General features: G+C 42.7%; 1 protein-coding gene across 3 annotated transcripts; it reads left to right on the top strand.

Annotated features, from left to right (window-relative positions):
* Nucleotides 1-3251: 3251 nt before the first annotated feature.
* LOC123117532 (translation initiation factor IF-2) lies at nucleotides 3252-6534 on the top strand. 3 transcript variants are annotated; one of them, XM_044538265.1, is made up of 6 exons: nucleotides 3252-3445; nucleotides 3583-3687; nucleotides 3813-4076; nucleotides 4156-4197; nucleotides 5035-5341; nucleotides 6331-6534. In XM_044538265.1, exons 1-5 carry the CDS (start codon nucleotides 3340-3342, stop codon nucleotides 5337-5339), a joined length of 822 nt encoding a protein of 273 aa, XP_044394200.1. In that variant the 5' UTR covers nucleotides 3252-3339; the 3' UTR covers nucleotides 5340-5341; nucleotides 6331-6534. The 3 variants fall into 3 exon arrangements, with proteins under 3 accessions (XP_044394200.1, XP_044394202.1, XP_044394201.1); XM_044538266.1 differs by having other exon boundaries at nucleotides 3253-3445; nucleotides 3586-3687; XM_044538267.1 differs by lacking the exon at nucleotides 3583-3687.
* Nucleotides 6535-13561: the final 7027 nt, after the last annotated feature.

The raw sequence follows: 13561 nt of genomic DNA, 5'->3' as shown, positions 1-13561 counted from the left end.
ATTGTACGTCAAAACTTCTTACACCCGGATGCGGAAGCCATTCTTAATATACCACTGAATCCGGCGGGTGGCGAAGACACTCTAGCCTGGTCTTTGGAGAAGTCGGGCATCTACACTGTTAAATCAACGTATCGTTCTCTTGTGACTCGCAACGAGCTTGGCTCTCGAGAGGAAGGGGCGGTTACGGAATCATCATCGGCCAACAAACAGTTGTGGACTGCCCTTTGGCGACTACGAGTCGTCCCCAAAGTATGGGTATTCTGGTGGAGAGTTCTCCGCGGGATTCTACCGGACTCGACTACTTTGCGCCATCGTCATATCAAGCAGTTGGGTCTCTGTGATGTTTGCAAAGCGATGGACGAAGACATGTTACATGCACTAATCCATTGTTCCCATGCAAAGGCGTTCTGGAAGGCTGCGAGGGATAGATTTCAGCTCTATCTCCCATGTTTGCATCCTGATACGTGGGCGCGGGACATTTTGATCGATCCCATGTTTTTGGATGAGGACAGATGCAAGATTATCACTATCATGCATAGAATATGGACGTCACGGAACAAATGATCTCATGATCGCGAAGGGTATAACCCGATACAAGCGTTGAAGTGGGTTCACGAGACCTTGGCGATCCTGGATCTTCCTCCTACGGGAAGGAAAACGAGGGCGGGTCAGTGCTGGAAACCACCTGAGGCGGGCTGGATTACTATCAACACTGATGGCGCTATTAATTCTGAGGAAATGAGGGGAGGAGCGGGAGGTGTAGCTAGATCACACATCGCGTTCCTTGGTGCCTGGTGCAAACCTCTGTTTGGCATATCGGATCCCTTCATAGCGGAGTTGCTTGCTCTTCGGGACGGCATGATCTTTGCGCAACTCCGGGGTTTTTCACATGTGATCATGGAGATTGACTGCTTGGAGCTAGTTGATCTATGGCATTCGCGCGGCAACACCAGATCAGTTGCAGCGCCTATCTTAAATGAACTGGAGGAAATTGGCGCTTCGTTTGCTTCTTTATCTGTCACGCATGTCAGCAGGGAGGCCAACGTACCGGCGCATCAGTGTGCTCGCCTAGCGAGTACACTCGATGGAACTGAGAGTTGGCTTGATGTAAGCCCTGTTTTTTTAGCCTCTTGCCTACGGGCGGATTGTAAAACTTTGATTCTAAGTTAATAAAGTTCCTGAGTTCGATGAAAAAAAAGAGAGCAGTAAAGCAGTACTACCTCCGTCTAGGTGAATAAGTCATTCGCGCAGTTCTAGGTCATCGATTTGAGGAATTAAACATATGTTATATGTCATGAAAAGTATATCACTAGATTTCTACAAGGATGTAGTTTCTAAATATATATTTTTTATCACATATAATACATATTTAGATGGTTAAATCGTCAACCTAGAACTACGTAAATGACTTATTCACCGAAACGGAGGTAGTACTTCCGTAGATATGATCAGTGGCTATTTGCACTTTGTTTTGGGACGGACGTAGCGCCAGTCACTTTTTCTTTCAACCGTATGATCAACATCCAGCGCACATTGTTCTTCTTCTTCGTCCGGCCCGATGGTTTCTCCTACCCCGCAGCGTATCCATACCTAACTGCCCGCCTCCGCCCCCGCAATAGTTGGATATCGCCGCCTCGACCTCCCCTACCGCCGTGCTGGCCGCCGCCCCCGGCCATCCATCTTAAGCCCAGCTGCACAAGAAAACAACTCAGGCGATCCCCTGCACCCCACCCCCCAAAGATAGAAAAGATAGATAATGGCGCCATGCTTTCACCCCGCTAAGATAAATGATAGGGCCATGCTTTTCCCTAAGATAGATAATGAAGTTTTCTTCTTCGGCGAGGTCCGACATGAAAAAAGGAAGAAAGAAGGTGACTGATGCAAGATTTTTTTTCCGGGTACCCGAGAAATAACAAATCCGTTTTTTTCATTAGGTGCCTAATGTTGTCGCAAGAATATATTGCCCTACATAAAAAAAAACTCTGAAAGCATCTCCGGCCCAACCTAACTAATTTGGTCCGTGGACGCGTCCATGCAGAGCTCCCACCCACAGTCTATCCTTCATTAGCCCCTGTCTGCAATCTATTCAATCCCATGCAATGTAGATGAGCACAGCATAGCCAACTTTAACCATTGCATAGCATCAGACATAGCAAATTCATCTAAGTTCCCGCAAAAATAAAAAAAAAGCAAATTCATCTAAGGACCAACATGTAAACAAGTTCACAAAGGATAGATAGTTCAATCAAGTAGCTGCGATCTACGACAGATACGACTAATAAACATAGATAAAAATCACTGACTTCTCGCGAGCCCCTTCTTGGTGTTTCCGTTGTGGCGATAGTAGTTGTCGAAGTCATTGCCAAACACATCGGCATCTAGAGGGCCGTCGTCATCGCTGGAGGTGCTGGAGGATGAGGATGAGGATGGAAGCCTGGCCAGACACCTTCTGCTTGGCGAGCCGCTCGGACTCCTTGAGGCCGAGACGCAATGCATTGGCATTTTTGCGACAACGGCTAAGGCAATGTTAATGTTGGTCCTTGTCGTGCTCAACGACCGATGACGCCGCAGCTAGGGAGTATAAGCGAGCATCAAGCAAAAAATTGCCCTGATGATAAGTGCACACGTGTGGCGCGAAGCACTCCGGACTAAAGTTGTCGCCCGAAAAGAAAAAAACAAACAAAAAAAAACAGAAACTTGCCATCCGAAAAGAAGTTGGCATAAAAAAATTGCCATCCTCGCATCACTAAACTTGGGAAAATTTGATTATTTGCCATCCTCGCGTCACTAAATTGCCATCCTCGCACAATAAAAACGCTCGAAGCTGCCATGTGTTCGTGGCACACGTGTGGGCGTGTGACACTTGTCAGGTTACAAAAATTGTCCTTCCCTGTTTTAAAAAAATATTTTTTTAGGGGCGAAAATAATAAGTGTGCTTCTTGGTTTGAAGATTGTGCTTTTTTTTTCGCGGCAAGGTTTGAAGATTGTGCTTGATGATCGAAATCAAGGTGATGAAGCTCTTCGATCTCATTCGGGATTCTGGCATACTACTAGTATCTCGATTAATTCTAAACAACAGTCACGAGCCCCCTTAAAAACGTGCCGAGCCTTTCTTTCGAAACCTGTGCACCGGTCAAAAGAAAAAGTCCCGCACCGATGAATCACCCCTTCTCTTTTGTCAATAGTCGGAATGTAAGGGGGCGGAGCGCTTAAGTTGCATCCGTCTTTGGTTAAATCTCCCTCCGTGGAGCGGCTCTCTTCCCAAAACTAGCCAGCCTCTCGTCTTCTTCGCCTTTCTGCTCCGTCCCAGTCCCAGAGATTCCGCGTCCGTGCTTGCCGATGGAGGGAGATCAGGGGAAGGGAGGCGACGGCGCTGGCTCTGGCTCTGGCTCTAGCTCGTCGAAGCAGACAGCACCGTCCAAGATCGACTCGCCGTCTCTGTTTGGTACTCCTCCCAACTCCAGCCTCTGAATCTCGCTAGCACCTTTGTGTTTCTCTGGGCATCAAACCCTTGTCTCTCTTGGTCTTGGTCTTGGTCTTGGTGGATATGGCTAGTAAGCGGGGGTTTTGTTTTTCTGATAGCAGATGTGACCGAGGAGGAGGAGGAGAAAGAGGAGGAGACCGCGCTGGGGCTGCTCGGCGACAAGGGCAAGCGGGCGGCGGCGGCGGCCGGCGGATCCGGCTCGGGTATGTCTAAAAAACTCTTCTTTTTTAGCCCGGATTCCAATGCAGTACTGTGGGACTGTCGGGTCAACATAAAAAATCATGCTTGCTCTGTTTTTCTCGAATACTCATGCTTGCTCTCTATGCAGCGGCTGGAGCCGACGACACGAGGGGCGATGCCAAGAGGGCACGCACCGACGTGCCACCTCCGGCTGCTGATGTCCATGTGGTACCAGCAGACGTGGCGCTCAACATCCCCCCGGCTGCTGGCCCCGTGGTGCTTCGTGGTGGTGGTGCGCCGAACCCTCCTCATCCTCTGCCCGCTGAGCCGGATCTGGCCGAGCAGGCGGCAGCTGCTGCCATGAATGTATTCATGAACGCCCTCCAGCCCGCGTCAGATGTACTGAAAAGTGGTTAGTAGATGGATACTAGAAGCTGCGAGATGATTGTAGATGCTCGATGTAGACTAATGTTGTAGTATTTCTTTTGCAGCCCATGACCCTGATCCACATCTGAAACCGACCTTGACCAGGGGTAAGTTGTTGGCCCGAACTACTTAGCTGCAGGACACACACTGAATTTTGTTTAGTCCCACTAGTCTGGTCTGGCCCATGAGTAGTTTAGAAGCTTTCTGAGCATGTGGACGTGTACTGGAGTACGTAATTAAGCGATTAGCGATTGACTGCTACTTGTAGTTGTAGTCTAGTGTAGTATTACTATTACATACAGTTCACTAGATGTGATTAGCGATTGACTGCTACTTGTAGTTGTAGTCTAGTGTAGTATTACTATTACATACAGTTCACTAGATGTGCTCTACTTGATGTTGGCCTGCTACTTATTTACTCATGTCAACTGTCTAATTTTGTCATGTCTAGCCGTCTTTCCATCATAAAATTCACGTCAATATTTCTTAGTATGGTACTTATTGATACCGTTTTGAAATAGCTGAGTATTATCGAAATGGAACTGTAGATTTTTTCGTACAGCGTTAATAAAATTATCAAAACCGCATTTACCAAACAGTACTAACTGCATGCCCAAGTCCACTCTGTAGTAATCTTGAAATGTTTGCCGAATAGCGTAATTGGAAGATTATGGCAAGAGACAAGTCCAGTTTTTTTCCCTCCAAATTTTGATAATTATCAAAAAGTCTAGGAACATTCAATTAAATATTGGCATGTTTCCAGTTCCAATTTGGGAAATTGTGAGATTATTTGGAAAATAGGATTAGGATATGATGGCTATTTTGCTAAACAGATAAAAAAAACTGGTTCAAAATTTTGCATTTAAATTTTTTACCATCATGCTTACTAACGCTGCACTCTCATGTTTCCTTTTCTGAGAAAATTTTCATTTTTTCCTTCTCAGCCCAGCTTGGCTATCTGGTGGATAATCCCATCATGCTTACTAATGCTGCACTCTCGGCGCTGGAAAGGGGTGTCCAGCCCATTACGACTGTGGTGCCACCCCCACCCCAGCCGGTGGCTCCAGGGATGCCTCCGCCTCCACTATGCCTCAGGTGCGGCCTGGCTGATGCGACCACTGCATTCTTCTCGTCAACCCACAAGTGTGTGTGTGACCCATGCCATGAGGCGGTATTGCTCAACCCTGTCTGGGAGGCGTGCACAATTTGTTTCAGTGAAACTATCAATCGGATAGTCAACATTCAGTAAAGGTAAACTCATCATGCATATGTGAGATTGTTTGTTGCCTACTTACCTCTATGTTGCCTGTAGCTATGTGTGTTTGTCAATTTTTGGAACAAGCTAAGGTTGTCTAGTTTCCTTGATATAGATATGGATGTGGCCTTTTGTGTTAATTGTAGACAATATTGGAGAATCGCTTATTTGCATTGGCCAAATGCCTTATATTGTCCCGTCGAAAGAGAAATTTGTTTTTTTTAGACCAAATGGAAGACTTGTTTTTGGTGAGTATATTGAGACCATATGCCTTGCTACTTCAGCAACAGATGGGGCTTGTTTGTAGTGAATTTTTCTTTTGGAATTCTAGTCATATTGTATTTACAATAGCATGGCTTCAAATATCTACTTGCTATGTTAGTCATATGGCCATAAAGGATCTGGTTTTTCCTTTTTGCGGGGCCATAAATGATCTGCTTGCCCATCAAATTGCGAGAATTTAATATATTTAAGTTGATGTGGTTAGTATATCACACTAATCATAACCTTCAATGTGACTAAAGTTACGCAGTGAAGGTTGTTTTTGTGTTTTTAAGGTATTGTACAAAACAATGGCCAAGTGTAGTTTCGCTTACTATCAGGAAACCATTGGCTCGTCCTGATGTAATCTCGGCTAAATAAAAAAATAAAAGAAAGAAAATGACTGCAGTTGTATGTAAATTTGCTCTGGATCAATAAATCATCAGTCTTGGCTGAATGGAAAAGATTGCAGTTTTATTCCTCGCCCATGATAAAGTGCAATTTCAGATAAAGAGGAATTCTAGACAGGAATGCTGCGAGGCAACTGTTATGGGATTGCTTAACCGGCGTGTATGTATTGTGGTAACATGTATAAAATTGATGTTGCAGCAACTTGTATTTCTCATTATGTCTTAAGTGGTTTTCCTCGCTATTATGTACTGTGTTGTCATTGTGTGCCATCTTTTGAAATGCATTCCAGTAACTTGTTTTGGGTGCTTTACAGAAATCGGAGGAGTGGAGTGAAGACTGAGATGGAAAGGCTGTCAAGCTAGAGTGTCGGCAAGGGCCTAGAAGGGATCTCATCTCACATTGTCACATCCGTGCTGGATACTATCATTTATGAGACAATTTATGTTTGAGACTATTCATGTAACCTTAATATTTTCTCTGGATATTATTATGTGAGGTTACTAATGCGTCAAGGCCAGTATACTAGCACCAGGTTCAAAAGCCAAAGGGGGTTCATGCCCAGGCCGGTTAGGAATGGAGCAAGAAATTGTTTCATATAGCATCTTATCCAGGTGGTGGCTTAGCATACTAGCACCTGGTCAGAAGCCAAAGGGGGTTCATGGCTTCATGCGCAGTCATTAGTAGTATGGGGTAGTAGAGCCTGACCTGCGGCATACGAGAGTAATGTGCATAGCAGCGTAAAGGCCAGGCGATTTGCCGAGTCTCTAGTTGTTTTCGGCTTTTGGCTTCATCATGCATCGTGCAAACGGGCTTTCATGCCGATCAGTGCATACACTGAAAGCCCTATTTGCCCGCTTTGTGGATAAATGTACCCAAGTGGCAGTCTCCATTTCTTTCCCATTTGGCCACCTGCTTTTTTTGGCACATTGCTGGACCTAGCAGTTCACACAAATTCATCATCAAATTGAGAAAATTGGACATTCACATAGTTCACTATGTCGTCGGGCAGTGTGCAGAACATGCTCGTGACACCGTGGACTGGTGATGTCCTCTCGATGGTTCCTGGATGGGGCACGAAGGTGTGGACCCACACTACTGTAATGCACGAAATTGACAAGATGATTTACTTAGGTTCAGGCCGCATGAGTGCGTAATATCCTACTCTTGCTTTTTGTGTGTTTAAGTGGGAGGATTAAGAGCTACAAGTCCTCCTCCTCGGGAAGGGGAAGCGTCGCGTATCCCTTCTGATATTCTCTCCGGCGTCTAACCTCTCTACTGGAGTTGTCCTTCCTTCCCCCTACTTCCTTACTCTAGCCCGGCTCTCCTTTTGTACTAGATGATTCCCCGCGCGTTGCTGCGGGACGTTAGCATGCCAATCAGCTCATCCGAGAGTTGCACATTGAGGAAGGAAAGAAGAGGCACAGGAAATATTGGCAGGGTTACGGTACAATTATTTTTCTTGCGTTGACGAAAGAATTAACTGAAATCCGATTTACAAAATATGTGCTCGAATGAAGTTGCTTGGTCTGATCGAGTCAACTTATGTGACTCCTCCATTGCCCCAATTAGTTTTTGTTCTAGTGGTTTATATTTTGATTAATTAGCTACTCTTGGTGCTGCTATAAATGAGCTTGCATGTTGAATTCTTTGAGTTCCAAGTAGTTTGAGTGCTTGATATAGCCTCTAGACATCCATATAACTAGTTGCCATCAATCTTGTTAAGTTTTGTTGACAAAATTTTGTGGCCCAATTTTTTTCAGAAATTTGTTCGTAGGAAAATGGAATTATTTCAATGAGTTCATCTAAGAAGAATGCCAAGGGAGTCACCGGTGAATTATCATATGGTGACATCAACACTCCGCGAAGGACAGAGGTCCGACCGTGTGAACGTCTGCACATTGCCTTCATGGAAGAAGTTGGATTCCACCAAGAGTTTGCGCAATTCATTGCAAATGCTGGACTTACCAACTTCATCGCAAATGAGTGTAACCAACACCACATCCTTAAGAATTCCTTTGTGCAAAATTTCCATTTCTTAAGTAGGAACGATCCTCCTGAGGTGCGGTTTAATTTATACCCTTTGCCAAATACCGCTCACTAAATTGTGTAAGATATGCCTAATTCCCTCTGATGGGGAATTAAGAGAGTCTAGACCGGCAGAGTTTGAGGACTTCCTCCGCACCCTAACCGTGGGTCATGAAAGGGCGTGTCAAAAGCCACAACCACTAGTCTGCAGTTTCCTTCTTTGCATTAGTTTGCTCTATTTATCACGAAGTGTTTTATTGCTAGAGAGAAGGGAAGTATAATTAGTGCCCTTGACCTCGCCATCTTACATCGTGCACTTCACAATGATCACATCTTTAACCTAGGGGCTATCGTTGCACGTCGTCTGCACACTAATAGAACTAAGGGTAAAATTCATGGTGGTATTTATGTGACTCGCCTAGCGAGTCACTTTAATGTTCAGGTACGCCGGCATGATTACTTTTTGCCCAGAGTTTATCTAGAGCGCTGGTCGATGGTGTCCACCATTTCCTTGCTAGAACCCCTTCGCTATAACTTGGTATTCAATGTGGAAACCGATACATCTCCAACGTATCTATAATTTAAGAAGCATTCATGCTATTATATTATCTGTTTTGGATGTTTACGGGATTTATTATACACGTTTATATTATTTTTGGGACTAACCTATTAACCGGAGGCCCAGCCCATATTGTTGTTTTCTTACCTATTTCAGTGTTTCGAAGAAAAGGAATATCAAACGGAGTCCAAACGGTAAGAAACCTTCGGGAAAGTTATATTTGGAATGGAAGCAATCCAGGGGACTTGAAGTACACGTAAGGGAAGCTTCGAGGTGGCCATGAGGTAGGGAGGTGCGCCCACCTCCCCTGGGCGCGCCCCCACCCTCGTGGGCCCCTCGTGGCTCCCCTGACCAACTTCTTTCGCCTATATATCTCCATATACCATAAAAACATCGGTGAACACAATAGATCGGGAGTTTCGCCGCCGTGAGCCTCTGTAGCCACCAAAAACCTCTCGGGAGCCCATTCTAGCACCCTGCCGAAGGGGGGATCCCTCACCGGTGGCCATCTTCATCATCCCGGCGCTCTCCATGACGAGGAGGGAGTAGTTCACCCTCGGGGCTGAGGGTATGTACCAGTAGCTATGTGTTTGATCTCTCTCTCTCTCTCTCTCTCTCGTGTTCTTGAGGTGGTACGATCTTGATGTATCACGAGCTTTGCTATTATAGTTGGATCTTATGATGTTTCTCCCCCTCTACTCCCTTATAATGGATTGAGTTTTCCCTTTGAAGTTATCTTATCGGATTGAGTCTTTAAGGATTTGAGAACACTTGATGTATGTCTTGCCGTGTTATCTGTGGTGACAATGGGATATTCACGTGATCTACTTGATGTATGTTTTGGTGATCAACTTGCGGGTTCAATGAATGTATGCATAGGGGTTGGCACACATTTTCGTCTTGACTCTCCGGTAGAAACTTTGGGGCACTCTTTGAAGTACTTTGTGTTGGTTGAATAGATGAATCTGAGATTGTGTGATGCATATCGTATAATCATGCCCACGGATACTTGAGGTGACATTGGAGTATCTAGGTGACATTGGTGTTTTGGTTGATTTGTGTCTTAAGGTGTTATTCTAGTACAAACTCTTTGATAGATCGAACGGAAAGAATAGCTTCGTGTTATTTTACTACGGACTCTTGAATAGATCGATCAGAAAGGATAACTTTGAGGTGGTTTCGTACCCTACCATAATCTCTTCGTTTGTTCTCCGCTATTAGTGACTTTAGAGTGACTCTTTGTTGCATGTTGAGGGATAGTTATATGATCCAGTTATTTATTGTTGAGAGAACTTGCACTAGTGAAAGTATGAACCCTAGGCCTTGTTTCCTAGCATTGCAATACCGTTTGTGCTCACTTTTATCATTAGTTACCTTGCTGTTTTTATATTTTTCAGATTACAAAAACTCATATCTATCATCCATATTGCACTTGTATCACCATCTCTTCGCCGAACTAGTGCACCTATACAATCTACCATTGTATTGGGTGCAGGGTTGCTTGAGAGAGACCATCTTCATTCTACGCCTCCCACGGATTGATAAACCTTAGGTCATCCACTTGAGGGAAATTTGCTACTTTCCTACAAACCTCTGCACTTGGAGGCCCAACAACGTCTACAAGAAGAAGGTTGTGTAGTAGACATCAAGCTCTTTTCTGGCGCCGTTACCGGGGAGGCGAGTGCTTGAAGGTATATGTTTAGATCTTGCAATCGAATCTTTTAGTTTCTTATTTTATCACTAGTTTAATCTATAAAAGAAAACTACAAAAAAATGGAATTGAGTTTGCCTTATACGCTTCACCTTTTTAATATCTTTCGTGAGAATGATGGAAAGGAAAATTGTGCTCAATCGCTAGAAGAAGAATGCATTAAAATGTTTGGTACTAGATCTTTGTGTGATGAGCATGTGATTGCAATGTTGTTAGTATGAATTCTTTGAATACCCATGATGCTAATGATATGCAAAGCCACAAGCTTGGGGATGCTATGTTTGATGAAGATAATATGTTTAGTCCCCCAAGTTTTGATGAGAATATTTATTATGATGAAAGCATGCCTCCTATTTATGATGATTATATTGATGAAAGTGGGTTTGGAAGAGTGCCAACTTTAGGAAGTAATGATCCCACTATTTTGGAGGATGTTGAATATTATTGTGATAATATGAAAGTGGATTTGGAGAGGTCATGACTTTATTTAGTGATGAGTCCACTATTTCGGAAGAGGTTCCAATTGATTATAAGAACAAAGTTGCTATCTATGATGATTATTGTGATGACTTGTATGCTACTAATAATAATGATAACCATGAAACTTGTCATCATGATTTTAGTTTTCAATTGGATTATACGTCACATGATAATTATTTTGTTGAGTTTGCTCTCACTACTAATCATGAGAAGAAATCTGCTTATGCGGAGAGTAGTAAATTTTCTATGCAAGTAGATCATGAAAAGAATACTTTAAGTGCTGGTTATATTGTTGAATTTATTCATATATGCTTGTAGGAATTGCAATAATATCAAGTTTCCTCTCTATGTGCTTAAAATCTTGAAGTTATGCTTGTTTTGCCTTCCTATGCTAGTTGATTATTGTTCCTGCAAGTTGTTTGCTCACAAAATCCCTATGCATAGGAAGTGGGTTAGGCTTAAATGTGCTAGTCATATGCTTCATGATGCTCTTGTTAGGTTTCAATTCTTATCTTTTATGTGAGAATCATTGTCATCATCATGCCTAGCTAGAAAGGCATTGAAGAAAAGCGCTTGTTGGGAGACAACCCAATATTTACCATTACTGTTTTTGTGTGTACACATGATTATGCTACTGTAGTAAGCATGTTTTATAGCTTTTGTTTCAATAAAGTGCCAATTAAGACCTTTAGGATAGCTTACGGTGATAGTTGTGTTGATCCTGCTGAAAATCAGAAACTTTTGCAACCAGTAAATTAGTTTTAATTCACAAAAACGTGACTTTAATCTGATTCTTTTTTGATCTGGATTGGTACACAAATTTATTAGAACTTCCGAATTTTGTAGGATTTTTGGAGTTCCAGAAGTATACGTTTGACACAGATTACTACAGACTGTTCTGTTTTTGACAGATTCTGTTTTCTATGTGTTGCTTGCTTATTTTGATGAATCTATGAGTAGTAGCAGAGGGTATGAACCATAGAGAAGCTGGAATACAGTAGATATTACACCAATATGAATTTAGAATGAGTTCACAACAGTACCTAACTGGTGATTTATTTCCTTATACTAACGGAGCTTACGAGTTTTCTGTTGAGTTTTGTGTTGTGAAGTTTTCAAGTTTTGGATAAAGATTCGATGGACTATGGAATGAAGAGTGGAAAGAGCCTAAGCTTGGGGATACCCAAGGCACCCCAAGGTAATATTCAAGGACAACCAATAGCCTAACCTTGGGGACGCCCCAGATGGCATCCCCTCTTTCGTCTTCGTCTATCGGTAACTTTACTTGGAGCTATATTTATATTCACCACATGATATGTCTTTTGCTTGGAGCGTCATGTTGTTTTATTTTATTTTGCTTGCTGTTTGAATAAAATACCAAGATCTGAAATTCTTAAATGAGAGAGAGTCTTCACATAGTTACATAATTATTTAACTACTCATTGATCTTCACTTATATCTTTTTGGAGTAGTTTGTCATTTACTCGTGTGCTTCACTTATATCCTATGAGTAAGTGGTTGAATGAGTTGAATGTCATAAAGCTGAAATTATATATGTTTCATATGCTTACCCCATTGGGAGTAATGACTTCACATCTAAGAAGTAGAGGTAGTAAATTTATTTAAGGTTAGCAAGCATTGTATTGGTCACTTAAACAATTCATGAAAGAATATTGAAGGAAGAGAAATTTCACATATAAATATACCATCTTAGACATGTTCTATGATTGTGAGCCCCATTAATTATTTTCAAACCTGAGAAAATTAGTTGAAGTTGGACAAGGAAGAGAACGTAATGAGTTATGCTTGGGTGTATTTGTATAGAAGTTATGGTGTTATAGATCCTCCAACATGTGGTGCTTGCTTTTTAGAATCCTTTGCTAGCCAAAATATCTGTACTAAGGGGGAATATTGCGTGTGCATCCAAATTCCTTGAACCAAGTTTCTTCCATGAGTGTCCACCATACCTACCTATATGCGGTATTTACCTGCCGTTCCAAGTAAATTTGCATGTGCCAAACTACCTTCAAATAATAATCTGTTTTGTATGCCCGAATCGCTCATGTAGCGACTAAGGACTATCAGTATCTTCCATGCTAGGTGGGTTATTCTCACTATGAGTGGACTCCGCTCATCACTCACGAGAAAAATGGCTGGTAACCGGGATGCCTAGTCCCATGATCAAAAGATCAAAATCAAATAAAAAATAATTTCAAACAAAACTCCCCCGGGATTGATGTTAGTTGGAGGCACCTGTTGTTTCGGGGAAGCCATGGATTGATGATTGTTGGTGGAGGGGGAGTAAAAACTTTACCATTCTGTTTGGGAACCGCCTATAATGTATGTAGTATGGAAGATATTGGGAACTCTTGGTTGTTATGTTGACAATGAAAGCATACCTCTTAAAATTATTTTCATCTCTTTTTCAAAAGCGAGCTCTGGCACCTCTGCAAATCCCTGCTTCCCTCTGCGAAGGGCCTATCTTTTACTTTTATGCAAGAGTCAGTAGTATGCCTTCTCATTCCAACCTACTCTTTAGTTGGCAAGCATCATGTGTTGGGGAAAGATCTAAGCATATATGGCCATTCAAATATATTTGATCATGAATTATTATTGTTGACGAGTATCTATATGATAAGTGAGTTGGGAGGCGAAACACTAAGCCCCTATCTTTCTCTGTGTTCGATGGATGCTAGTTGTTCTAAGAATATGCTTTGAGTGGTAGCAATCATGGAAGACTATATGATAGTTGAGTATGTGGAGTTTGCT

Source organism: Triticum aestivum, chromosome 5B (assembly GCF_018294505.1).
Source record: "Triticum aestivum cultivar Chinese Spring chromosome 5B, IWGSC CS RefSeq v2.1, whole genome shotgun sequence".
Classification (NCBI taxonomy): Eukaryota; Viridiplantae; Streptophyta; class Magnoliopsida; order Poales; family Poaceae; genus Triticum; species Triticum aestivum.
This window is presented reverse-complemented; position numbering and strand designations above follow the sequence as displayed.

Bases quoted from the DNA above. Each gene is read 5' to 3' on its own strand.
- LOC123117532 (XM_044538265.1), top strand. From the start codon at position 3,340: ATGGAGGGAGATCAGGGGAAGGGAGGCGACGGCGCTGGCTCTGGCTCT. The intron at 3,688-3,812 runs GTATGTCTAAAA...CTCTCTATGCAG, and splicing joins GGCCGGCGGATCCGGCTCGG to CGGCTGGAGCCGACGACACG. The intron at 4,198-5,034 runs GTAAGTTGTTGG...TTTCCTTCTCAG, and splicing joins GAAACCGACCTTGACCAGGG to CCCAGCTTGGCTATCTGGTG.